The sequence below is a fragment of the Acinonyx jubatus genome, chromosome F2, assembly GCF_027475565.1.
Source record: "Acinonyx jubatus isolate Ajub_Pintada_27869175 chromosome F2, VMU_Ajub_asm_v1.0, whole genome shotgun sequence".
In the NCBI taxonomy this organism is placed as follows: Eukaryota; Metazoa; Chordata; class Mammalia; order Carnivora; family Felidae; genus Acinonyx; species Acinonyx jubatus.
Window position 1 is genome coordinate 3,716,099 of NC_069394.1, and position 26,614 is coordinate 3,742,712.

The 26,614-nt window shown below is 43.5% G+C and overlaps 1 protein-coding gene across 7 annotated transcripts in view; it reads left to right on the forward strand.

Annotated features, from left to right (window-relative positions):
• The window catches only part of TRAPPC9 (trafficking protein particle complex subunit 9), a 566,520-nt gene that overhangs the window by 335,004 nt on the left and 204,902 nt on the right, over window positions 1–26,614 (forward strand). For all 7 annotated transcript variants that reach the window (XM_053208248.1, XM_053208250.1, XM_053208253.1 and 4 more), the window contains one exon: window positions 18,937–19,079. In XM_053208248.1, the coding sequence (XP_053064223.1) occupies window positions 18,937–19,079 (143 nt within the window). The remainder of the gene's footprint in view (window positions 1–18,936; window positions 19,080–26,614) is intronic.

The following is a 26,614-nucleotide window of genomic DNA, read 5'->3' on the forward strand; positions in this document are numbered from 1 at the left end:
GTGGGCTCGCCAGGGCCTCCCACATGATCCTGCGTCCACGCCATCACGGGCCGGGCTGGAGACCCCTGTTGTCACCCGCGGGGCAAGCTGGCAGGGCCCCTGGAGGAGAGAGGGACGGGGTGGGGCCCTCCATACCTCCTCTTTCCCCGCATCTCACCAGTCAGGGGAGTTGGCTTTAGCTCCCCGTCTCCAGGTGGTGGTTCTCAGTGCGTGGTCTCCAGACCTGCAGCTTCAGACCCTACCTGACCCGCAAAGCAGAAAACTGGCGTGGGGCTCAGCAGCCTGTTGGAGCCGGCTCTGTAGGTGGTCCTGATGCAGGCTCTCGGGCAGAGCTCTCGTCGGCACACGTGCCGGTAGGGGGGTGCTGGTGGGCCGCCGGGCCGATGCCTGGGGCCTCGGGGCGCGGGGCTGCAGGCCTGTTGTGTCTGGTTGTGGTGCCCCTGGTCTGTTTACCCGCCACCCCCACCCCCCACCCCCACGGGTTGTACCATGCTGTTTTCTGTGTGAGCTTGGGCGTCGACAGGGTGAGCGGTTCTCGTGGCCAAGTCCTTCATGTGGGAACGCGAGAGTAGAAAATGAGGGTTCTCTGCAGAGGTGTGGCCGAGGACGTGCGTCCTGGCCCCCCTTTGGCCTCCTCTTCGTCACTGTGAAATGCGGCCCAGCTCTTCCCTGAAAGATGGTGAGGCTTAAACCACATGATGAACAAACAAAACTGAATCAGTGCTTTGTGGTAGATGGTCATTCAAAGGCGGTTTCCTGTTGGCCAATAGGATGAGATATTCTGGAGGATCTCTAGCTTGTAGACTAGAAGAAGGAACCCCCACTCCTGGAGTTAGCTGCCACTACCACTTGCGGGAGCGCCTCGTTTTGTCTCTGTGCCCAGCTTTCACCCCGTCGTGGGGATGACGGACATCCGCTCAAGAGACAGAATACGGGCTCTAGGTGGTGGCCTTTTGTGCCAGCTGAGCCAAGAGATATTCCCTAAAGCAGTTGGTAAATCGATTCACTGTGGGGACAAAGGACTGAGGTCCCGAGAGAGGTAGGTGCTCACCAGGGCCACTGACTCGAAGGGTCCAGAAGTGCCATTGCTGGCCAAGCAGGCAGAAAGGTAGTGTTTTCTGTTGAAGGAAAAGTTTTCTGGAGTGGGAAAGAAGCAAAGGCCACCGGCCGGAAGGGCTGCCGAACCCCGAGCAGAGCAGCAGAGACGAGGGAGACCAGGAGCAGCCCAGCTCCAGGGAGAGCAAGTCCGGTCTGGTGGGAGGCTTTGCTGCAGTCCCAGCCGTGAGGCCTGAGCAGCCTCATCTGGCTTCGGTGGAAGGCCCTTTCCCCACTGACCACCTGCTCTCAGCCGGGTCCGAGCGCTGGAAGAGGTGACATCGCAGGAGAGAGAGAGCACAGGCCTGGGGGTCAGAGTCCAGCTGAGGCCCCCCCCCCCCAGGACCTTGTGGCGAGTCCTTGAAGCCATGCTGAGGCCCTGGGGGGACTGGGAATCTGTTCCAGGGGGCACCTGGTACCATCCCTGGAGCACGTGTGTGCTCTGCAGAGTAGCTGCATTGTTGACAAGTTTTTAGTTTTTCCTAAAGTCCAGGCTCTAGAGTCCTTGATGTATCCGTACTTTCTTCAGTGTTGTGTTTTGAAACATTTTAAGCACGAAGTTGAAAGGACAGTGCAGTGAGCAGCCCTGCTCTCTGCCTTTGTCCTTTGGGGAAAGTGGAAGTACGTTCAGAAGCAAATGGAAGGCTTGATGCTGCGTCCCCCCCCCCCCCCCACTTGGCTCCCAAGAGCAGGGGCTGTTTCCTGAATCTCCGTGGTGCCGTTGCCGTGCCCGTGGCATCTAGTGTGGGCGCGGTGGCCTCATCCAGTACGTGTTCTGTGTTTACCCAGTAATGGTTTGTTGATAACCTTCCTTCCTGATGGATAAAGAATGCCTACTTCAGTTTATAGCCCCTCCTTCCAGTATAGCTTGTTCTCAGGTGTTTTCTCTGTTTTGCTTCACCGACAAGCTGGAATAGATCTCAATGCTGTCTTGGGCTCCTCTCGGCATGTGACCACCTTTAGAAAAGGTTTAGGATCCTCTCCATAGGGGGTTGGTGTGATAGGAAGCCTTGGCCTTGGCCAGGTCAGTTGTTCCTTTCTGGATCTTGGGTTCCCCAGGTGAAAAACAAGGTTGCTGACTTGATTCTTTCTTTCATTTCATGTTTTATTTTTTTTATATTTGAGAGGGGGAGAGATCGCACGCAGGGGAGGGGCAGAGAGAGAGGGACACACAGAATCCGAAGCAGGCTCCAGTCTCTGAGCTGTCAGCGCAGAGCCCGATGTGGGGCTCGAACCCACGAAACACGAGATCGTGACCTGAGCTGAAGTCGGATGCTTAACCGACTGAGCCACCCAGGTGCCCCTTGACTTTATTATTTCTAAGGCCCCCTTTTAATTCTAACTCTTGGTAGCTAAAATCACTGAATTCATGCTGTCAGGAGGGAGAACTTGAGAGGTCACTGGGGTCATCTTTGCCCTGCAGTGTGGCCTCTGCGGCTGCTCGCTATTTGAACACCTGTGCTGAGAGCGCATCGTTTCACAGGACTCCAGTGGTTTGGCGCACTTCACTGTATATACATGTTTATTTTGTTTTCCTGCTGGGTACCGTGCATCCGTTGGATTGATCCTGGGGTCCCTTTCTCAGGCACCTGGGGATGGAAGCTGCCTAGGAGATGGCAAGTATGTTGGGAATGGAGATGGCTCAGGGAATCCCTGTGGCTGAGGCCTCATTTTCTTCTGCTGCTTCAGTGGTCATCCGTGGAGATCATACGGACTTTGGGGTCCACCATGCAGTTGTAGCTGAATTCCTACCTGGAAATTGGCCTGACAAGCTCTCTGTTGAGGGTAATACAGCTTGTAGCATCCAAGGTTCCTAACTTTGAGTGGGTACCTTCATCACGGGTTCAGCAGTCATGGGTCCCCTGGTAGCTGGGATACCTTCCAAGGGGCCCTTCAGTGCCTACACCCCCACCTTCTTGACGCCATCAGACTTGGCTGCCTCTGGACAGTAGGTCATACACCTGACACACGTTTGGCATGGGGGCAAAGAAGGCCTTGCCAGTGTGCACCCGTTCAGCTCAGGGCTGACCTTGCCACTTGATCACTGGCCTTGGTAGTATCAGGGATGCATCAGGCATGACGTTCTGAGCAAGGCCACCAAGTGGGCTTTTGTCAAAGGGGTCACTCGGTCTTCTGGGAAGCAATGTTGGTACACATTGAGGTCATGAATGTCTTGACCGTGTCATAATTGTCATGGATCATCTTGGCTAGGGGGGCTTGGGTGGGAGGCAGTTGGTGGTAGATTAGGCACTGCTGATAATCTTGAGGGAGTTTTCATGCTTCTTGTGACTCGTTCTCAGGACGGGAGAGAAGAGATGCTAGCTCCTCTGGTTCTACTTTTTGGGTGAGTCTGGCAGTTTCCAAGACAGCTGTAGGCGCCACAACATGTTAGTATTAACATCACTCCTATTGGTGTTTGTGTGGGTGGGTTCCTGCTCCTGGAAGATGGATACAGGGTTAGCCTTGGGTCACAAATTCTGTTTGCAGCCTGGACGGACCTTTCAGACTTGGGATGGGTGGAATCTTATTGGAATGGGCAGACCATGCAATTGTTAAACGAAGAGATCAATGGAAAGGTCAATGCCGAGATCATTGGACACTGTGTCCACTTTTCCAGAGTTGAGAGAATCCCTGGGTAGAGCAGATGTCTAACCCATCCCATTCCATGTGCTCTGAGCATCATCAGGTCCTAGGGATTTGGCTGCTATGATAGCAAAAGGTGCCACTTTCTGCTGGGCAGAGTGGATCAGAGAGCTTCTACTGGGGACCTTCCATGTGCACAGACAGACATCTTTATGTCAAGTCTTCTGTCAAAACATGGAAGTAAAAATTAGGGAAGGAGAAGTCAGGTGCACTCTATGGTTTAATGACTGGAACATAGGTTTTGGATTTATATATAGCTGGCATTTGTAACTATTTAGCTATAGGGAACATTAAATCATTCTGTTTAAAAAAGTGTGTAATAATTGTGTATTTTTTTTTAAACCTCACTCAGGGAAGCACTTAATGTGCTGGGAAATCCTCCCACTGTTTATCTGGCTTACTTACAGTTCCCCCGGATAAGAATCTGGCTACTTAAGCCTCATTAACAAAAAAGTATCCTTCCTTCTCTGTGAATTAAGCCTTTCTGATTCTTGTACCTCTCTTGAGTAAAGCCCAAATTGCATCCCAACCATTTGAGTAAATGAACTCCACATTTCCAGCCTTGGTTAACAGACCACATGGCCCCGTGCCTATTAGAGTGGCAGCATGCACTGGAAGTGTGGGGGACCGTGATCCCTGTCTCTAAGGCTGGACTACTATTAGGGACGTAATGAACGTGCTGCAGTGTGAGGGATGATGCCAGGGCTAATGAGATCAAAGACCGACTTGTCACAGATGTAACGTTGGAGGAGATGGCACAGTGCATTTGATTTAGGGCCACGATTCTATGGTGTGGATTTAGGCTCTTTTTCCCCTTCCATGTGATATACTCAGCTTTCCATGAGTACCAGGTGCCAGAGTCTAATGTTGACATGTTCTGAGTCCTGTGTCTGTGGCCCCACGGTCGGGGTGGGAGCTGGCCCACTCTGAAGCACTGAGTTGTGTCCTGTGGATGCGGTGCAGGATACTGCATGCCTCCAAGGAGGAGGGTGCCTGTCCCCTGGCTCTGAAGGTGGAAACTGGGGACGTGGATCTGACAGAGTAGATTGTTTCCTACCAAGATGGCTTTGTGCAACTCCCTCTTGCCTTTCTTAGTGTTTCTGCTTGACCCTACCCAAGGCCATTGTCATGCCTGATGCTGGGTGCTTGTAAATGCAGATGACTGCCTCTCTTGAATCAGTTGCTGTGTCTTCTGTTTTATTCTTTTTTTTTTTTTAATTTATTTTGTAGTCTGCTCACCTAGCAGTTTGCATGAGCCAGGGTCACGTGGTGTCCATGCACTCACATCCTGTGTTTGTTTGTTGGTTACTCACTGGAGATGTTCTTCATTTGCACTGTTGTCAACCCAGACATGAAGAAGACCTAGCCAGTTGGAAACATGAATTCGTACCACAGGGAGATAACACATGTGCCAGAATAATGGTTATTCAGAAAAACCGACAACACCTAATGTTGGCAAGGATGTGGAGCCACTGGAACTCTCTTATGTTAGCGGGAGTATAAAATCGCAAACCTAATTTGGAAAACTGCCGTCTTCTTAAAATGAAATACACACCTGCTGTAATGACCCAACAAGTTCACTCCTAAGTATATATCTCTGAGAGATAAAAACATACTTTCACAAAAAAAAAAAAAAGAAAAAAGAAAAAAACTTGCTTGAGAATTTTTTAGTAGCTCAATTTTTATTTTCTTCAAATTGGGAGCAACTCCAATGCCTGTGAGTTGGAGAATGGATAAACAGATTGTGTTAGATTTATACAATGGAATACTACTGAGCAGTGAAAAAGTAACTATACATCTGTAGCTGCCATGATATATATCTGTGTACACACCATAATGGATGAATCTTGAAAACATGTTGCACAAAGGAAGCCAGTTATGAAAGAGAACATACTGTATGATGCTCTATATGTGAAATTCAGGCGAGGGCAAATCTGTGATAAAAATGTTCAGAAAAGTGGTTGCCCAGGAGAGTGTATCTGTCTTGGATTAGAAGGGGGCACAAGGGAGCGTCCTTGGTTGGTGGACGTGTTGTGTATCTTTATTAGGTAATAGTTACATGGGGCATGCGTGTATCAAAGCTTAATGAATTGTATACTTGGTTGAATGCCTTTACTGTATGTAAGCTTACCTCACACCAAAAAGGAAAGCCTAAGAAATATCAAACTCCAGTTAGTAGATTTGTTTTTTGTTATAGTGTGTATTAGCAATTATGATACTACTTTCTATGTATTTTATGTGTGAGCAATTGAGTAAGCATATTGAGGATGATGGGACCTCATTTCTCCCAATTAAAGAAGGTTGTTACAGATGTGGAAAGGGGAAATTTGAGTGAATCTTAGGGTGGGAGTCTGGAACCTGAGTTTTCACTTACGAACTCCCAGTTTGTGGTGTATTTCTATATTGTTGTCCATATATATGCAAGTGACTGTATGAAACTAGATATGGAAATAGGTATCGGTATACATAAACACACGCATATAAGCACAGGCATAAGCTCACACTTGAGGTTTGTTCGTGGAAAAAGCCCTCCAGCCGGAGCATCTTAGTAGCACTGAGCACAGTGAGCACCTATTTCTTGTTAACATTCCCCACAAAAAAGACCCTCAGCCTTCTTCAAAGAAATGGTTGATTTCTAGGGCAGGGAACACAGAAGATGACCCTGGAACATCCTGTTGTTCCGTAAAGTAAGGAATTGCTTAAAGATTGATGAGGGCGTGTCAAAGGACACAGCAGCCAGCCTGAACAGATGCCAAATCTGGGACCATCTGCGCATCAGCATGAGTAATGGTGGTAACAGATTATAACCCATTGAATAAAACAAGGAGCCATTAATCTGTGTGCATATTAACCAAATAAACAGGGAAGGAAAAGGTCGTGTAAGTAGATTGGCATCTAATAAATGTGAAATGATGATGTTAGAAGACTGTGAGTGGATGGTACAGTAGTGGGTGAAAATTTAATGAGGAATACAGTATTGACCAATCCTCAAAGCATCTGCACACAAATTACTTATTGATTACTGGGGAAAAACGAGGAACTAAACAGAGGAGAAACCTTGCAGACATTCTCCTTAGCGTATTTATCTATATATAAGTATGAAAGAGTGACAGAGAATTATACAACAATGGGATAAAATGTGAACAATTTTTGAATTAGGTCATGGGGAGGTTACTTTGAACTTTCTTGTCATTTTGAGATAATATTGAAGTTAAAAGTTTAAAAGATTAACTTTAAAGCAGTAGGGAAAAAAATTTTATGACCTGGGAGCGTGGAGGGTGTTTCCAACCATGATTCAGGAACCATAAAAAATAAAGGTGCAAGGGACATAAAAAATTGATGCATTAACTAGAAGAATAGTAACCATTTCTGCAAGGCAAATAAACAGCACCAAAGACAGCGTCCAGCTGTGAAAAATGTTTGCAATTTCTATCACAGGCAAGGAGTAATTCCCTTAATATATAAAACCTTTAAATCTGGAAGACTAATAGGTCAATTTAAAAAAATAATAATTTGTTTTTAAAAACCTCAAATGATGAGAACATATACTTCTCAAATAAAGATGTGAAAATGGCTCCTTTTCTTGGTACCAAAATCCGATTGACTTGGTCTTTTAACAACAGTCCCAGGCACACCTGCCTCCATGCTGCCCTAGTGTCCCAAGCCTTCTCAGCCACTGAGGGACTGTTGTGCTTCTGGAGTAGGAGCCATTTGGATGGCTGGCATTGCTTGAACCCATTTCTACATTATTGTGGATGTACCATTTAATTTGTAGTCACTTGGCATCTTTAAGGCATAATTAACACCGAAGAAAGACTGGCTGAAAGTGCTAATTAACTGGAAAGTAATGGTATGGCTTTCATTTGTATGTTTCTCTGACCTTACGTAAACCATAGGGCTGGTCTCTTGGGAATGAACGCCAGCTGGGACCTCTGGTCCTGAATGCTTGACTTCTTAAGTGGATCATATCACAGCTATTAATCTTATGTCCTATCACAGAAAGAGAGCAGAAGGAAATCTGTGGTGACAGGTCCAATTAGGGTCTTTAAAAATTAGAGATCTATATCTTATAAATTAGTTAGGATACTGTATAAAGGTGAGGGTGTCTATCAGGCAAGAGCCTTAGTTAGATTAGAATCATGAAACATGAGATTAGTAATACAGAATGAATAATAACAGTTCACCGAGAAACTGGTAAGAACCTTGGGTAATGTCTGGCACAACCCTGATTTTACAGATGAGGATATGGGGACCTGGAGAAGGGACATGACTTTACCGAGATTATGTGAAGTTTTAATTGTAGTAAATCATAACTTCACTTGATGATTTTTGCTGTAGAACCTGGAAATCCTGACTCCTGGATCCTGGAAATCCTGGAAATCCTGGAATCCTTTGTCCTTAGACGTGAGCAGTCCCACATCGGTGTGGCCCACACTGTTACTTGGAATCTTCTGGTGTAATGTTGGCAAATCATTGTGTGCCTGTTAATGGTCAGGATCAATTTGTGAAGTCAACTTTGAGTGTGAATTGCTTTCTATAAAATTCAGCCACGTTAACTGTACAGTTTGATGAGTTTTGACAAAAGCGTATCCCTTGTCACCGCCACTGCCGCCATAATGTACAATATTCTCATTACCCTCCAAAGTTTTCCTGATCCCGTTACAATCAATCCTCTCTTGTCCCTAGCCCCAGGCAACTACTGACGGGTTTTTTTTTGTCACTAAGGACCAACTTTTTTCCAGCATCTCCTATACAGGCAAGCATATAGTATATCCTACTCCCTTTTTCACTCAGAATAATGTTTTTGAGATTCTTCCATTTGTGTGTATCAGTAATTTGTTCCATTCAGTTGCTGAGTAGTATTTCATTTTATGGACATACTATGATTAATCTAGTAATCATTAGTCACCAATTAATCTAGTCACCTGCCTCTTCCTGGACATTGAGGTTGTTTCCAGTTTGGGAATATTATGAATAGAATTTCCATAGATATTTACATATATGTCTTTGTGTGGATATGTGTTTTTGTGTTTCTTGGTAAGAGTTTTGTTGTTGAACAGTATGTTAATTCTTTATGTTTGGAAGGAATTTTGACTAGTTGTTTTCTGAAGTGATGGTACTATTGTATATTACTACGAGCAATTTCTGAGAGTTCTGGTAGATTCCTTAGGATTTTGTTTTTATATGATTGTGCTGTCTGTGAGCAGACAGTTTTACTTTGTCCTTTCCAACGTGTATGTCTTTAATTTCTTTTTCTTACCTTATTGGACTTACTAGGGTCTCAATAACAATGTTGATTGGAGTAATGACAGCTATGTCCTTGCCTGAGTCCAGGTTCAAATTTGTACAGAACACTTAATTGACCATGAGCTGTGGTTTTAAAACTGCAAAAATTTTTTTTCATGAGTGTGTTTTATAGATTGAGGGCATTCCTTTCTATGCCTAGTTTGTGGAGATTTTTAAAACAAAATCATAAGTGGGTTTTGAATTTTGTCAACTGTGTTTTCTGATGTTACTGAAATGATCATGTGGCTTTTCCTTTTTGTCTGGTAAAATAGTCTCTTAATGTTGTGATGACATTAACCAATTTTCTGATACTACCAACCTTGCATTGCTGAGATAAACTTATTTGGTCATGATGTATTTTCCATCTTATGTGCTACTGAATGTAGGATTTTCACATCTTTTTTAAAAATTTAAATCCACGTTAGTTAATACGGAGTGTAATGATTTCAGGAATAGAATTTAGTGATTCATCACTTACATATAACCCCCAGTGCTCATCCCCACAAGTGTTCTTTTTAATGCCCATCACTCATTGAGCCTATGCCCCCCACCCAACACCCTGCCAGCAACCCTCAGTTTGTTCTCTGTACTTAAGAGTCTCTTATGATTTGTCTTCCTCTGTTTTTATCTTAGTTTTGCTTCCCTTCCCCTAGGTTCATCTGTTTTGTTTTGTAAATTCCACATATGACTGAAATCATGTTGTATTTGTCTTTCTCTGACTTATTTCGCTTAGCATAATGCATTCTAGTTCCATCCATGTTGTTGCCGATGGCAAGATTTCATTCTTTTTGATGGCCAAGTAGTATTCCACCACACACACACACACACACACACACACACACACACACACCACATCTTTATGCATTCATCACTCCATTTGGGCTCTTTCCATACTTTGGCTATGCTATAAACACTGGGGTGTGTGTACCCCTTTGAATCAGCATTTTTGTATTCTTTGGATAAATACCTAATAGTGCAATTTCTGGGTTGTAGGGTAGTTCTGTTTTCAATTTTTTGAGGAACCTCCATACTGTTTTTCAGAGTGGCTGCACCAGTTTCCATTCCCTCCAGCCGTGTAAAAGGGTTCCCGTGTCTCCTCATCCTCGCCAACATCTATTGTTCCCTGACTTGTTAATTTTAGCCATTCTGGCCACTGTGAGATGATACCTCATTGTGGTTTGATTTGTATTTCCCTGATGATGAGTGATGTTGGGCATTTTTTCATGTGTCTGTTAGCCATCTGGATGTCTTCTTTGGAGAAGTGTCTATTCATGTCTTCTGCCCATTTCTTTACTGGGTTATTTGTTTTTTTTGGGTGTTGCGTTTGATAAGTTCTTTGTAGATTTTGGATACTAACCCTTTATCTGATATGTCATTTGCAAATCTCTTCTCCCATTCCATCAGTTGCCTTTTAGTTTTGCTGATTGTTTCCTTTGCTGTGGGGAAGCTTTTTATCTTGATGAGGTCCCAGTAGTTCATTTTTGCTTTTGTTTCCCTTGCCTCCAGGAACACGTCAAGTAAGAAGTTGCTGCAGCCGAGGCCCAGGACGTTGTTGCCTATTTTCTCTTCTAGGATTTTGATGGCTTCTGTCTTATGTTTAGTCTTTCATCCATTTTGAGGGTATTTTTGTGTCTGGTGTAAGAAAGTGGTCCAGGCTCATTCTTCTGCATGTTGCTGTCCAGTTTTCCCAGCACCACTTGCTGAGGAGACTGTCTTTATTCCATTGGCTATTCTTTCCTGCTTTGTCAAAGATCAGTTGGCCATACGTTTGTGGGTCCATTTCTGGGTTCTCTATTCTGTTCCATTGATCTGAGTGTCTGTTTTTGTGCTAGTACCATACTGCCTTGATGGTTACAGCTTTGTAATACAGCTTGAAGTCCAGGATTGTGATGTCTCCAGCTTTGGTTTTCTTTTTCAACATTACATTAGCTATTTGGGCTCTTTTGTGGTTCCATACAAGTTTTAAAATTGTTTGTTCTAGTTCTGTGAAGAATGTTGGTATTATTTTGATAGGAATTGCAGTTAATGTATAGATTGCTCTGGGTAGTGTCGACATTTGAACAATATTTGTTCTTCTGATTCATGAGCATGGAGTGTTTTTTCCATTTCTTTGTGTCTTCTTCAGTTTCTTTCATAAGCTTTCTATAGTTTTCAGTGTATAGATCTTTCACCTCTTTGGTTAGGTGTATTTCAAGGTATTTTATGGCTTTTGATGCAATTGTAAATGAGATCGATTCCTTGATTTCTGTTTCTGCTGCTTCGTTATTGGTATATAGAAATGTAGCCAATTTCTGTACATGGATTTTATATCCTGTGACTTTGCTGAATTCATGGATCAGTTGTAGTAGTTTTTTGGTGGAGTCTTTTGGGTTTTCCATGTAGAGTATCATGTCATCTGCAAAGAGTGAAAGTTTTACTGCCTCCTTGCCAGTGTAGATCCCTTTTATTTCACTTTATTGTCTGATTGCTGAGGCTGGAGCTTCCCACACTATGTTGAGTGACATTGGTGAGAGTGGACATCCCTGTCATGTTCCTGACCTTAGCGGGAAAGTGCTCAGATTTTCCCCGTTGAGGATTAGCAGTGGGTCTTTTGTATATGGATTTTATGATCTTGAGTATATTCCTTCTATCCCTGTATTCTTGAGGGTTTTTATCAAGAAAGGATGCTGTATTTTGTCAAATGCTTTCCCTGGGTCTATTGAGAGAATGATGTGGTTCTTGTCCTTTATATTTTAATATCCTTTATTTTATCCCATTGATTTGTGGGTATTGAGCCAGTCCTGCATCTCAAGAATAATTCCCACTTGATCGTGGTGAGTAATTCTTTTAATGTATTGTAGGATCTGGTTTGCTAGTATCTCGTTGAGGTTTTTTGCATCCATGTTCATCAGGGAAATTGGTTTATAGTTCTGCTTTTTAGTGGGGTCTTTGTCTGGTTTTGGAATCAAGGTGATGCTGGCTTCATAGAAGGAGTTTGGAAGTTTTCCTTCCATTTGTATTTTTTTTTTTTTGGAACAGCTTCAAGAGGATAGGTGTTAACTCTTCTTTAAATGTTTGGTAGAATTCCCCCTGGAAAGCCACCCGGCCCTTGTTTGTTGGGAGATTTTTGATAACTCATTCAATTTCTTTACTAGTTATAAGTCTGTTCACATTTGCTATTTCTTCTTGTTTCAGCTTTGGAAGTTTATATGTTTCTGGAAATTTGTCCATTTCTTCCAGATTGCCCAATTTGTTGGCATCTAATTGCTCATAATGTTTTCTTATTATTGTTTGTATTTCTGTGGTATTGGTTGTGATCTCTCCTCTTTCATTTGTGAGTTTGTTTATTTAGGTCCTTTCCTTTTTCTTTTTGATGTCTGGCTGGGGCTTTATCAATTCGGTTAACTCATTCAAAGAAGCAGCTCCTAGTTTCATTGATTTGTTCTATTTTTTTTTCTCATTTTGATATCATTGATTTCTGCTCTAATCTTTATTATTTCCCTTCTTCTGCTGGTTTTGAGCTTTGCTATTCTTTTTCCGGCTCCTTGAGGTGTAAGGTTAGGTTGTGTTTTTGAGACCTTTCTTCCTTCTTTAGGAAGGCCTGGATTGCTATATACTCCCCTCTTATGACCACCTTTGCTGCACCCCAGAGGTTTTGGGCTGTTGTGTTTTCATTTTTATTGGCTTCCATGTACTTTTTAATTTCTTCTTTAATTGCTTGGTTAATGTATTCATTCTTTAGTAGGATGTTCTTTAATCTCCAAGCATTTATGGTCTTTCCGAATTTTTCCTTGCGGTTGATTTCAAGTTACATGGTATTGTGGTCTGAAAATAAGCATGGTATAATCTCGATCTTACTGTACTTGTTGAGGCTGATTTGTGACCCCGGATGTGATCTGTTCTGGAGAATGTTCCATGTGCACTTGAGAAGAATGTGTATTCTGTTGTGTTAGGATGAAACTTTCTGAATATATCTGTTAAGTCCATTCGGTCCAATGTGTCATTCAAAACTATGGTATCCTTGTTAGGATTTTTACATCTAAGTTTATGAGGGAACCTAGGTCTGTAGTTTTTCTGTCCATGTAAACCCTTATTTTAGTATTTGGGTAAGACTGGCCTCTTAAAAAGAATGGGGCCATCTCCTCTATTTTCTGAAGGTGTTTGTATAAAACTGTATTGTCTCTAACCTGAAGTGTTGATAGAATTCAGTGGGGCAATCCTCTGAGCTTGGCTTCTCTTAGGAGAGCTGTTTTCAGTTGTGAATCCAGTGTCATCAGTTAACATGGAGCCCTTAGGTTTTCTAGTTTTTCTTGGTTCCGTTTGGTAATGTTTATTTTATTTAAGTTGAATCTATTGGCACTAAGTTGTTTGCACTATTTTATTATTCTTTTAATGTGTGTAGGGTCTATGCTGACATTCATTTCCTTTTTGATATTGGTAAGGAGTTTCTTCTCTTTTTTCATAGGCCTGACTTAGGGGAATATCACATTTAATGATGTTTTCAAGAACTAGATTTTAGTTTAATTTAGTTTTCTCTATTTATCCATTTCAATTTAATAATTGGCTGATTATGCCCCTCTCGCTGTGATGTTGTTCCTTCTTATCCAACTCCTGGCCTTCCAGCTGTAATAGTATTCTGTATCTCCATGTATCCTGGGATGTTTGTCTAGAACATGCCATGGTTTATCTTAAGATATCTCTGGGCTTGTGTACTTAACTAGACTTGAATCCCTGTAGGTGGCCTCGTGTCTTCTCCCAGTGTCCCTTACACAGTAGACATGTGTTCATGGTCAGCAAATGAGTACGTGGATGGATGAATGCTCTTCTGAATAGTTTGCAAAAATGGCAAGAGAGAGGGCTATGCAGCCATGTAGCTCTGCATTTAAATCCTGGATGTGCTGTCTTCCTGGGTGTGTGGCTTGGTGCAGTCTTCTGACTGCTGTGAACCTTGTTTTTGAAAATCGGACTTTCTTTGTAGGACTCTTAAGAATGTTAGAGTCAATCTATATAGATCACTTATCATAGTATTTGGTACCTAGTAGGTGCTCAATAAAAGGTAGCCTTTGGAAGACCTTTTATTTTAGCTCAAATAATAAGTTGTATGCCTAGAAGTTTCTTTCCTTTAGTTCCTTGCCCACTACTGATTTCTCTAATAGTCCTGTTCCAAGTAAGGACTGCACCATGTTCTGAGAAGGGGAAGTCTCAGGACAGAATAGCACATTGCTTCTCACTACATTTTGATTGAAAAAAAAGTTTGAGCATCTTGTGTCTTTTGCCTTACCAACCCACTTTCTGTTGACTAAAATATTGTAATTTTATAGGGCTGAGGAGGCTTTTTTTTTTTGAAATGAAGGCAGAAAGACAGGAACAATAATTTCACAAAATAATTAATTTGCTTGACTTTTATAAATTATTTTCCCTGTAATTACATCTTTTCCTTGCTTCTTAACAGAGGAAAGACTCAGCCACTTCCAGAAAAACAAAACCACAGACTCTTCCTTCTTTGTTATGCTGTTACCTATCCTGTGTATTTTTTGCTCCATTCCTAGGCGATTTCTACTACATCACATCCTGAAAGTGACTCTTAAGTTTGCCTGAAAAAAACAAAGACCATGTGACACTTGTGTTACCTCACAGGTTTGGGCATTTCAAGGCTGTTTTTCAGAATGTTTGTTTCCCTGACCACCATGCCTGCAGTGTGGGAAGACTGCCATGTAGATGTTGGCTGATGGGTTGGCTTCGTTTATTAGTTATTTATTGAGATACTTGTTCACTCACCGTGTACTGCGTTCTCTGAGATCAGGGGTCAACCCTTATTCTGCTGGGAGCATAGAGCCTGACACCAAAAGTACCCAGGAGGGAAAAGAAGACGAATGAAAGAATAGACTGAGCAAATGGAATCTGTTGTACTCAGAAGGTTGTTAGAGAAAGGCTTATTGGGATGTGTGTATTTGGGGGGGTCTTGCTACTTGCTGGTGACTAGGGATTTTTCAAAAAGTGTGAGAAACATTCACAAGAAACCAGCAATCCTTTTGTGAGATGATAGGGCAGTGCTTTATACTGTGGGAAGAAGATTTGTGATTTTGCTGAGTCCAAAATAGGATCTTTGGGTATTAAAAAAGGTTTTGTCTTTTGTTGAGCCTTTTTTGAAGTGAGGAAGTGTAGAAGTCATCTTGGATGAGGCGTGGCTTTATCTGGGCCATGAAGGGTGAGGAACATTTATGCAGGTGGAAATCAGTGAAAGTGTTCCTGGTAGCGCACAAGTTGAAAGGAACCTATAAGCCCATACGTGTGAAGGACACCTTAAAGAGGGGTAGGAAGTGAGTTTTTAAAATGTCGCGACAGACTTGGACAGATCTGTCTCCAAAGAGAATCATAAATGGCCGGCGATCACATGGAAAGACGCTCAGTATCACTAGCCGTTAGGAAAAGGCAAATCAAAACCAAAAAGAGATACCACTTCACCCCCGTTAGGAGGGCTGTTATAAAAGCAACAAACCCACCAAATGGGAAATAGCAGATGTTGACAAGGCTATGGAGGATTTAGGACCCTTGTGCACTGTTGGTGGCAGCTGTGGAAACCGGTATGTTGAGTCCTAAAACAATTCGATATATAGAAATGAATGAATTCCCCAAAGTGTTGAAAGCTCTGTCTCAGAACGGGCATTTGCACACCCATGTTCGTGGCAGTGTTACTACTCACAATAGCCGAAAGGTGGAAGAAACCCAGGTGTCCATCAGCAGACAAATGGATAAAAGAAAATGTGGCCTGTATACGCAATGGAATGTTATCCAGCTTTCAAAAGAAAGTTCTGGGGCGCCTGGATGGCTCAGTAGGTTCAATGTCCTACTCTTGATTTCATCTCAGGTCATGATCCCAAGGTCATGGGATTGAGTCCCATGTTGGGCTCCACTCTGAACGAGGAGCCTGCTTGGGATTCATTCTCTCTCTCTCTCTCTCTCTCTCTCTCTCTCTCTCTCTCTCTTTCTCTCCCCCAACCCTTCCCCCTCCCTCTAATTCTTTCCTCCTTCCTCTTTCTGCTCACATGTGCTCTCTCTCTAAAAGAAAGAAAAGTTGTGACACATGCTACAACATGTATGACCCTTGAAGACATTCACCTGAGTAAAATAAACAGTCACAACAGGACAGAAACTGATCTTTTTAAGTGAGGTTTTAAGAGTCATCAAATTTACAGAGACAGAAAGAGAAGGGTGGTTGTCCAGGGCTGGGGGAGGGGAGCAGGGACTTAGTGTTTAACGATAGAGTTTTAGTTTGGGAAAATGAAGACGTTCTGGATATGGATGGACGGTGGTGATGGTTGTACAGCCATGTGAATGTACCTAATGCCACAGAACTTACATTTAAAAGTGATTAAAATGGTAAATTTTATTACGTATATCTTACCATGATACAAAATGGGGGCGGAAAAAAGAAAAAGAAACAGTGCTGAAATCCATTTCCCATTTCTTCCCACTTTAAGCCGTGTTGCCTCAGGGTGTCCAATGGTGGGGTTGCAGAGGGAGAAGGGCGTTTGTTTAATGAGCATCTGTTGGTTCTGCTACCTCGTTTTCTCCTTGAATCTTCGCTGGAGTCTGAGATAGGCATTCATTGTTGTCCCTGTGTCACAGTGGAGAAACGGGCTGGGAATGGTGGGCAAGAGCCCGAGACCTGGTGGAGCCGGTGCGTCAGACTGAGCTTAACTGGCCTGCGCCCCTCCCCCATACCGTGCGGCTTGGCCACTTCTGGAGTTTTTTTTCACCTGGCCTTCTCACGGCCAAGTTCTTGTCCCCCTCCCGATGCCCTTTCTGTGACCACTTGCCCATGCAGGTTGTTTATTTTCCAAGTCTGCGCTGCAGTCGCCTCTCCGCTGGAGACAAGAAATCCGTCAACAAAAGCAATAACTAAAGGCTGAACACGGTGTCTGGCCAGGAGGGTTTATCGAAATAGGACTCCTGAACAGAGAGAGGAAGGCAGGCAGCTCCTTCTTCCTGTCAGAAGCGTGGCTTGGTGGCGCTCTTACCAGGGGAGAGGACACGTGCGTCCCCCCCTTGGGCACATGGCGCTGAGGTCCCGGATGGCCATGGCCGGTGCCGCTCTGGTTTCTCTGGCCCAGCGGAGAGCTCGGACTTGCACATGTGTCTTCAGTGGTCCGCTGAGGGCCGGCTGTGGGTACTTTCTCAGACCCCTCTTTACGTGGCCTAGCTGCAGCGGTGGGCGTTCTGGCCCTTCATCCTGAGGGTCTGCCTCCCTGGGATTCCCGTGACTTTTGTCTCTCGTTGCTTGTGCTTTTGGGGTCCTACCTGTGAAACCACAGCCTCGTCCACGGTCACGAAGATCTACTTCTGTTTCCTTCTTCCAGTTTGATCAGCAAGCTTTCCGTGTCAAGAACCATACAGTACATACTTTGGTTTTGTCGGCCACGAATGGTTACTTTCATATGTTCTTTGTTTTTCTTCGTTGTTGTTTTAGAGCCTTTTGACTCCGTAAAAACTGCTCTCGGGGGTGTACAGAACCAGGCTTCAGGCTGCTTTTGGCTGGGCCGTAGTTGGCTGGGGCCCATGCTGGGACTTGACTGCAGAAGGTTGAGTCACCGGAGTGAGGAGTTGAGCTGGGTTTGAGATTTCTTGTTGCTATAGTTACTTGGGCGCGCCACAGGCTCCCAAATTCCTCTGCTGTTGTCATATGCTGGGGGGCAGGGCAGAGGGTAGGGGCTGCTGAGGCGCCAGGGCGTTTGCCCAGAGTGGTCTTCCTCCATCCCCAGCCCTTCCTGCACCACCAGGGCTGGGGGCTTTCCATACCATGTTCCTTCCCCACTGGTGCTGGTGGCAGGAGCAGGTGGGGTCTCCCTGCTGTCCTTGTCCCGCACTGTGCATCTAGGTCTGATGTTATGGGCTCCCTTGGCATCCCTGCTCCTTGCCCACGCGGCGACCTCTCTGCCCAGTACATGGTGGGCATTGTGGATGAGTGGGTTTCCAGCTCTGACAGCATTGGTACAGGATTCTGGCTGGGGACCACCTCCTGCCCTTCCCCCCACTAGAATGGGTATTTATCCCTGCCACTGTACTCTTGGCATTGGTCGCCCCTCCTCCAGAAGCTTAGGATTTTGCTTCAGATTACAGAAGGGTCTGCTTGGGGATGGGAGGGGAGTGTGGGGTTGGGGCTGGTGTCTTGGCTTCTTACCTTTATTTGGTGGCTGCTGACTCCCTTCCTCCATGCCTGTGCTCTGGAGGGAGGCTACCTCTGCTTCCCCCACCGCAGCCCCCTGCCCTAGTCCTGTGTGTGTATACCCAGAGAGGGTTCATGGTGAGGAGCCTACAGTGGGTGGGAACTATCTTCTGGTCTGGGTTCCCAAGGGGGTCTTTGCTATTATTAGAGCCCCTACTCAGCCTTTAGCAATTTATTAACCTTTGGGCTAATTGCTTCCTGCCAGTTGTGTGCTGGCTGGCTCTGTACTTGTTGAGAAGATATCCCTACCCTTTACCTTCCAGAAGGGCCTTGTACCTCCTTGGCCTTCTGGCTCTGTGGTTACCCCGTGACCTCATCTCTTGATGGGTTCAAGGAAGTGTCAGGAGTTTGTAGCTGGTCAGCCTTACTGACTGTTGACCTGGGAGCTATGCTCTACCTCCCGGACAGAAGTGCCACCTTCCCCCAACCCTCTCGTCTGTATGTTGAAGTGATGCTGATTGAAATGTGTTTTTCTCTCAGAAATGCTCTAGGGACCGCAGAATAATTTTGGAGCCTTTTTCCATTTGTGCATCTGGGCTGAGGGATGTTGGTGCAGACACAGGGCATCCTAGGAAAGACAGTGCAGGGGCCCAGTTTCCGAGTTGCCCAGTTGGGGTTATCTTCCCTCTTACCTGAGTGAAGCCTGCCTTCTGGAAGAAAGCCCATCAACTTGGCGATTACTAACTACCGTGTTTACATCATTTTAGACCTTGGAAGCTATCCTGAATTTCAAATACTCTGGAGGCCCGGGCCACGCTGAAGGGTATTACAGGAACCTGTCCCTGGGGCTGCACGTGGAGGCTGAGCCGTCTGTGTTCTTCACCCGAGTCACTACTCTGCCGGCGACCAGGTAAGAGGATCTCTGCGCTATGATTGCCTTCTTCTGGAATCTGACAGCACTGCATTTGGAATTCCGACCTCAGGATTCATCTTGGTCCCACCTCTAGTCAAATCCACACCACCGTGCCAAGTTGCGTAGCCTCCCTGGGACTCAGGTTTCTGTATCAGAAAAACAGGCCTTATAAGAAGTGCCTTTTCCTTTAGTTGTGGTGGACGGGCTTTACACCTTGTAACGTGGCGGAATAATAACATCAACATTACAACATGCTTGCTTGTGGCCGTCATTGTACAGGACACATTTCCCACTCATGGCCCTGAGGCTGGTCCTGGCTTCAGTCCGATTCCCTCTCCTGCTAGTAGGGGTTCGGCAGGTAGCCACACGTCCTGGGGACTCCTGGAGTCTAACATCTCTTCCTGTGTCACTTCCGGCATCCCTGGAAAACAGCGTGCAGAGCCAGGCTGTCCAGGATCTCGGCACCTCCCCGTTCATGGAGTTCCCAGCCATCTAGAGCCCTGGGCTGTTTCTGCCCAGGGCGCCCATCTTGCACAGACATTTTCTCTCCAGTTTCCTCCTCCAGGCCTAGCCTTCCTCCAGGGGGAGAGAAATCAGACAGCGTGTCTATGTCAAACCCAGAAGTGGCCAGAGGTCCTAGAGGTACTCTGCTCTGAGGCAGGAGAATGACAATATCGCATCGAAAACTTTGAGAGAGAGCCGGGAGTGGTTGGTTCTGAAAGTGGTGGGTGGTGTTCCATCCAACGGGGCTGCTCTTCTCAGATTCTTCCTCCAGCGGCCAGCAGCCTGTGGGAAGCAGGTGCAGATTACCACCGAGTACTTCCTATTTATTGTTATGTCCAGTGGTACCTTACATGTTGGGGTAGGATGCAGTGGGACAGTATTACTTCTTCCTCTTTTTTTTAAAGTTTATTTATTTTGAAAGAGAATGCAAGTGGGGGAGGGCAGAGCGCGGGGAGGAGAGAGGGAATCCCAAGCTGGCTTCATGCCGTCAGCGTGGAGCCCAATGCGGGGCTTGAACCCATGAACCGTGAGATGATGACCTGAGCTGAAATTGAGTCAGATGCTTAACCAGCTGAGCCCCCAGTGCCCCTAGTATTGTTTATTCTTGATAGAGTTACGGTGGCAGTGATCACAGGCACCTCTGTAGCCTTGAACTGAGAAAGAACATCACAGGCAGCAGCCCCTGCCCTCCACCCATGGGTTCCGTGTTCCACAGAGTGAAAGAGAGGGATGTTGCTGCCCACGTTAATGTTGATAAAAAACTCCTTTTAAAGTGATACAGCCCCAAATAATAAGTGTGGTTTTGGTTTATAGGAAAGACCATTTTTCTTCCCAGCCATTGGAGAATGGCTCCGCAAGAATTAATGGCTTAGCTTGGGCTTCTTAGCGTCGCATTTCATCATCTGTCACTTTTTTCAGTCCGTGGAGTAATAGTCTTTCTTGCCAAGGCTTGCCTCTGTTTTGCATTTGTTGTATAAAGCATCAAAGCACTTACCCCCGGGGAGGCTGTGACCAGGGCTGCTGCCAGATGCTGTGAGAGTATTTCAGGCCCTTCCTGGGCATTAGGGCTGCTCCGTGATGTACCTGCTGTGTTCCTTTCTCATCCTCGCATCGCCTGCTGCCACTGCTCATATAAATAGTTCTTGGAAGCAGCACAGGTTGTCACTGAGTTGGGTTTTCTCCCCGCTCTTGATACCTGGCTTCCATGTCATGGCCCCTGCAGCTCTAAATGACAATTTAAGATGACAAAAATGCTGCCATGTGGAAAGGAGCAAACGCACTTGGAAAAGTCAGTGGTTAGCTCAAGTGCTCTTTGGCTCCCGATTACCCCACCCATTGATTCTACTCTTTCTTGTCGGCCGACGTGGTCTTTTTCTTGCTCTCGGGATCGATCTCCTAACCTTCCCTTTCTGTTCCCGCTAAGTCTGATTCTCCCCAGATCCTGTGGATTGAACCTCTGAGACATCTCCTGACCCCCTCTGCATTCCACTGCACGTCTTGGTTACCTTTCCTTGACACTTTAGGAGTAGTTGCCTGTGCGGTCCCCCTGCCTCCAGTTTTGCTCCTGCATCATCCTGTAAATGCAGACGGATTAAAGACTTTCCCAGTACTTGGGAGATAAAGTTCAAAGTCCCTATCGTGATATTCAGAGGACTTAAAAATTTGAGCCAGACCTTTGCCTTTAGCTCTGTTTGTTCCCACTTCCTCCACACATCCAGGAGAAGACACTTTGCCTCTGTCAGCAGCACTAGGTGTATCAAGACCATTTCCTGCAACATGTCTTTGCATACATTTCTAAAACTCTTCTTAAACTGTCTTTCACCTACTCTTTTGGGAAAAGTTTGTTGGCCATTGATGATCTACTATGTCACCAGTTTTGTAAAATTTTCCTGAATGTGACTAGATAGAGTTGGTTGGTCCTTCTGTGGGCCTTGTGTTTCTAGTAAAGTCCTTACCAGACTATAAGCCTTTCAACAAGTACCTTGAATGTTTCATTTATTCTTTAAATAAACAACAGTATTTCATATTTTAGATAAAGCACTCAGTGGGGTAGTAAATGGGTAGAGCCCGTCCTTGTGTTTTATCAGCCTGATAAAAGCTAATCAGGCAGAAATAATATCAAATGGAAACATGGGTCTATATTAAGGAATGTTGAATCCTAGAAATAGAAATAGCAAGTGAATAAACAGAAAAGATTCTTCCCCTTGCTTCTTAATTTCTCTAAAAGACTATTGACTATTTAAAGAAAAAATAAGAGCATATAATTTTGTTGTGCATATCATATAGAGAAGTAAAAAATATGTAACCAAAAATAGCACAAAGAAATGGAAGGGAGACGGAGGAGAGGAGGATGGCGGTTCTTACATGCTACTGTTACGATACCGTTTGAAGCTAAAATGTAGTAAGTTAAAGATGCATATTGGAAACCCTTTAGCAACCACTTAAATTGTGGATAATAAGCCAGAAGAGAGAAAATGAGTTACTAGAAAATGCTTAGTCTGAAAAGGGGGGAAGAGGTGGCAAGTAAAGAACTAGAATCTTAATAGTCGAATAGCAATGTGGTAGACTTAAATCTAATGTACCGGGAATTATATTAAATGTAAATGGACTAAAGACTGTATTTAAAAGTGCAAGTTGTCAGACTATAGTAAAACATAAAAACAAACAAACAAACTAGAGACAACTACATGTTTTCTACCAGAAACTCACAATTATGTAGAGTGTGTAAGTACAAATATGGGGGGGAAGATATGCCATGCAAACACTTAATCATGAGAAAGTTGGTGTGGGTATATTAATATCAAACAAGTAGACTTTGAGGAGAAAAGGGTAGGATAATTTTATTGATAGAAAGGTCGAGTCATCAAGAGTACATAAAAAGTATAAATGCAAATGTACTTAAAGCATAACTTCAAAATAAAACCAGGATCTTGGGGAGAAATAGAAAATACCAATTATAGTTGGGTATTTCAACACCTGTATCTCAGTATTTGATAGACAAGCAGACAGAAAATTAGTAAGAATATAGGAAACATGTATACTTGTAGTAAATAATTCCAGCTAACTGATATTTATAGGACACTAAATGCATATATTAGAAAAGATGAATGGTTCAAAAAAAGGGTGAAGAGTAGTTACCAATGAAATGGAAAATGAAAAAATAATATGTAAAGTATATGGAACTAAAAGTTGATTCTTGGAAAAGATTAATAAAATTAATAAACTATAGCCAGGATGATCAGAATTAAAAGGAGAAAGCACAAATTACTGTGAATGAATCACTATAAATTCTGTACACATTAAAATAATAAAAGTATATTATGATAAATCATATTCTGATAAATTTTACAAATGAAAAATGTTTTGAAAGACAGAAATTACTAAAGTTGACACAAGAAGAAATAGAGTCCTTGAGATAGTCCCATATCAGTTAGTTTAAATTCTTAATTAAAAACTCCCCATGAAGCAAACTTTACACTCAGATGGCTTCACTGTGAAATATATCAAACTTTTAAGGAGAAATAATACCACTTTTACGAAAATTCTTCCACAAGTAGACAAGGGAGGGAATACTTCCAATTCTCATTTTATGACACTATCTTCACCCTGATGCCAATTGGGAGAAACATTATGAGAAAGCAAATGTTGTGATCCATGTCCTCATATGCATAATTCTAAAAATTCAGAACTGAATACTAATAAATCCACCCTAGCAATATAAAAGAGATATGCAATATGAACAATTCAGGTTTCATCCAACAACACAAGGTTGTTTTACCATTGAAAAATCAGTGCATTTACTAACAAAATAAAGGAGAAAAATAAGATGTCAGTTGATGAAAAAAATCCTCTGACAAAATTGAACACTTATGATAGAAACTGTCCATAAACAAGGCTCAGAGGAGAACTTGTGCAGTCTGATCTGGATGATCTACAAAACCCTAAAATTATGTAGCTTAACATAATACTTAATTGGGAAAGACTGAGCACTTGTTCTGAGATCAGGACCAGTCAAGACAGGTATGTTTGCTCTTGCCAGTGTATTCATTACTTTTCTGCCATTTCTACCTAATCAGGGCGGGCAATGAGATGAGAAACGAATTAAAGCTGTAAAAATTGGAAATGAAGAACAGTTAGCAATCACATGTGTTTGCATGATACATATGATCATGTACGTAAATATTCTAAGGGATCTACCACCCTAAAGAAATTATTAGAACTAATAAGTTAACAAGATTGCAGGATGATACCATATTATATTCAGAAATCAACTATGGTTTTATACACTGGCGTATAGTAGCAATTAATTTGCAAATGAAATTTTGAAAATATTTGTATTATAGTAAAAAACATTCAACACTTAGGGATAAATCTTTTTAAAGATGATCTCTACCTTGAAAATGTCAAAGTACAGCTAAGGGAAATTAGAGAACACTTAAGTAATTGGAGAGCTATACCATGCCTGTTGATTTAAAGAATCAATTATTGCTAAGATACCAGTTCCCCCAAATTGGATTATAAATTCAGTGCAATTTCAGTCAAAATCCCAGCAGGTTGGGTGCCCGGGTGGCTTGGTCGGCTAAGTGTCCGACTCTTGATAGCAACTCAGTTCTTGGTCTCAAGGTCATGAATTCAAACTCCATGTTGGGCTCCACCCCAGATGTGAAGCCTACTTGGAAAAAAAATAAAATCCAAGCGGATTTTTTTTGGAGTACAATTGACAAGTTGTTACAGAAATTATTTCAAAATGCCTATTGCCAATGGACTAGACACACATCTACACACACACACACACACACACACACACACACACACAAAGTTGGTGTAGGCGATGATTTTAAGGCAGTGTGCCGTTAGACTAGCTAAGACAGTGCTGTTGTTACAGACAGAGGGATCAATGGACCACAATAGTCTAGAGATAGGCTTTTTTTATATATGATCAAATGATTTTTAAGGTATGAAAACAACTTCACGTGGAGTGAAAAGGTTTTTCAACAAATGGTGCTGGAAGAACTGGATACGAATGTGGGGAAAAGAAGAACTTTCACCCATAGATTCCATCATACACAAAAATTCATTTGAGATGGGTTCTAGACCTAAAAGAAAAAACTTTGCTACTTTTTCTTTGAAAAGGTTTATAAAGTATCTTTGTAACTTTGGTGAAAAGATTCGTCAGGTGGGGTCAAAGACTACTAACTATAAAATTAAAAAGTTGATAAAATTTAAAACTTCACCTCGTGAAAAGGCAGGGTGCATGCTGTGAGCAAAAATGCATTACACATTTATGCAATGAGGTCTTGTATCCAAAACATAGGGAAGTCTTTAAAAATAAACACTAAGTGACAATTAAAAAATGGGTGGAGGGTTTGAACAGGGCACCTGGGTGGCTCAGTCAGTTGGGTGTCCAGGTCTTGATTTCGGCTTGGGTCATGATCCCAGGGTTGTAGGATCAAGCCCCACGTCGGGCTCCACAAACAGATATTCACCCAAAAGTGCTGAGCATCATTCATCATTACAGAAGTGCAGATTAAAACCACAATTAGATACCACTGGATACCCTTTAGTGTGGCCAAACTTAAGACCAACGATACTAACTGCCGGTAAGAATGTGAAACAGCTGGAGCCCTATAAATCACTTACGGGATGTAACGTGGCACCCCCCCTTTACACATCGGTCAGGCACTTTGTGTAGGGTGTGACATCTGCCTACCCAAGGACCTCACGGATTTTGACTCAAGAAAAACATTTATATTCACAAAAAGATGCCTGTAAGAAGTTTCATAACAGCTATCTTTGTAATGACCCCAAACTGGAAACAACCCCAAATGCAGGGGAATGAATGAAGAATCTGTGATATATCCATGCAGACGAACATACTCAAGTGAACTACAGGTATATGCAACAACATGGAATAAAGTCGAAACTGTGATGCTAATCACTGTATGACTTCATTTATAACAATTTCTAGAAAAGGAAAACTCATTCTGAGAAAACAAGTCTAAACAGTGGTTGTCTATAGGTTGAGGTGGGGCAGGGCAGGAATTGACTTGGAAGGATGAGGCTACAAATTGTGCCAGTTTGCCTGGGACTTAGCAGCTTTTAGGTCCGAAATCCCTTTGCCCTGGGAGAGCCTTCAGTGCTGGGCAAATCCAAACAGGGGGTCACCCCAGAAAGAATAGCATCTTTCTGAGATGGTGAAATGTATATCTTGATGGAGGTGTGGGTTACAGGATTGTAGACAAATGTAAAGCTCGTCAAACTGTGTGTGTATTTCTGGTCTGTGTATTTCATTGTATATGAACTATACCTCCAAAATTTTGTTGTTCACATGCAAAAGTATATGTACAACTGGAGAGAACACTTGATTTTTTTTTCAATTTTTTTAAATGTTTATTCATTTTTGAGAGACAGAGCATGAGCAGAGGAGGGGCAGAGAGAGAGAGAGGGAGACACAGAATTGAAGCAGGCCCCAGGCTGAGCTGTCAGCACAGAGCCTGACACAGGGCTCAGTCTCAGTGACCGTGAGATCTTGACCTGAGCTAAAGTCAGACGCTTAACTGACTGAGGCTCCCAGGAGCCACAAGAACACTTGATTTTATACTGGAGAAGGAAAGGTGGCAAAGAAAATGGAACATTGTCCAAATTCTTGAAGAATGAGCAAGGTTTCACCACTCATTTGCTGGGAGGAGTGGGGGACTAACACTGGACTTCTGTTTCCTTGGCCAGATTTTGAGCTCTGTGCAGTCCGGAGGCAGGAGGTTAACCTTGGTACCTCAAGGCTTGGCACCTTTGGCCCATGGTAGGGCCGTGCGAAACTTAAGGAGTGATTGGACGAGTATAGACAGTTCTTGACTTATGATGGCCTGACTTAGAATCTTTCAACCTTATAGTAGGGTGAAAGTGATCTGAATTCAGTTTCTACTGTTTTTGTGATTTTGAACTTGGATCTTTTCCTGGGCTAGCGGTATGTGGATACTTGGCTTGTTAGGCCGGGCAGTGGTGGGGAGCTGCGGCCCCAGTCAGCCAGT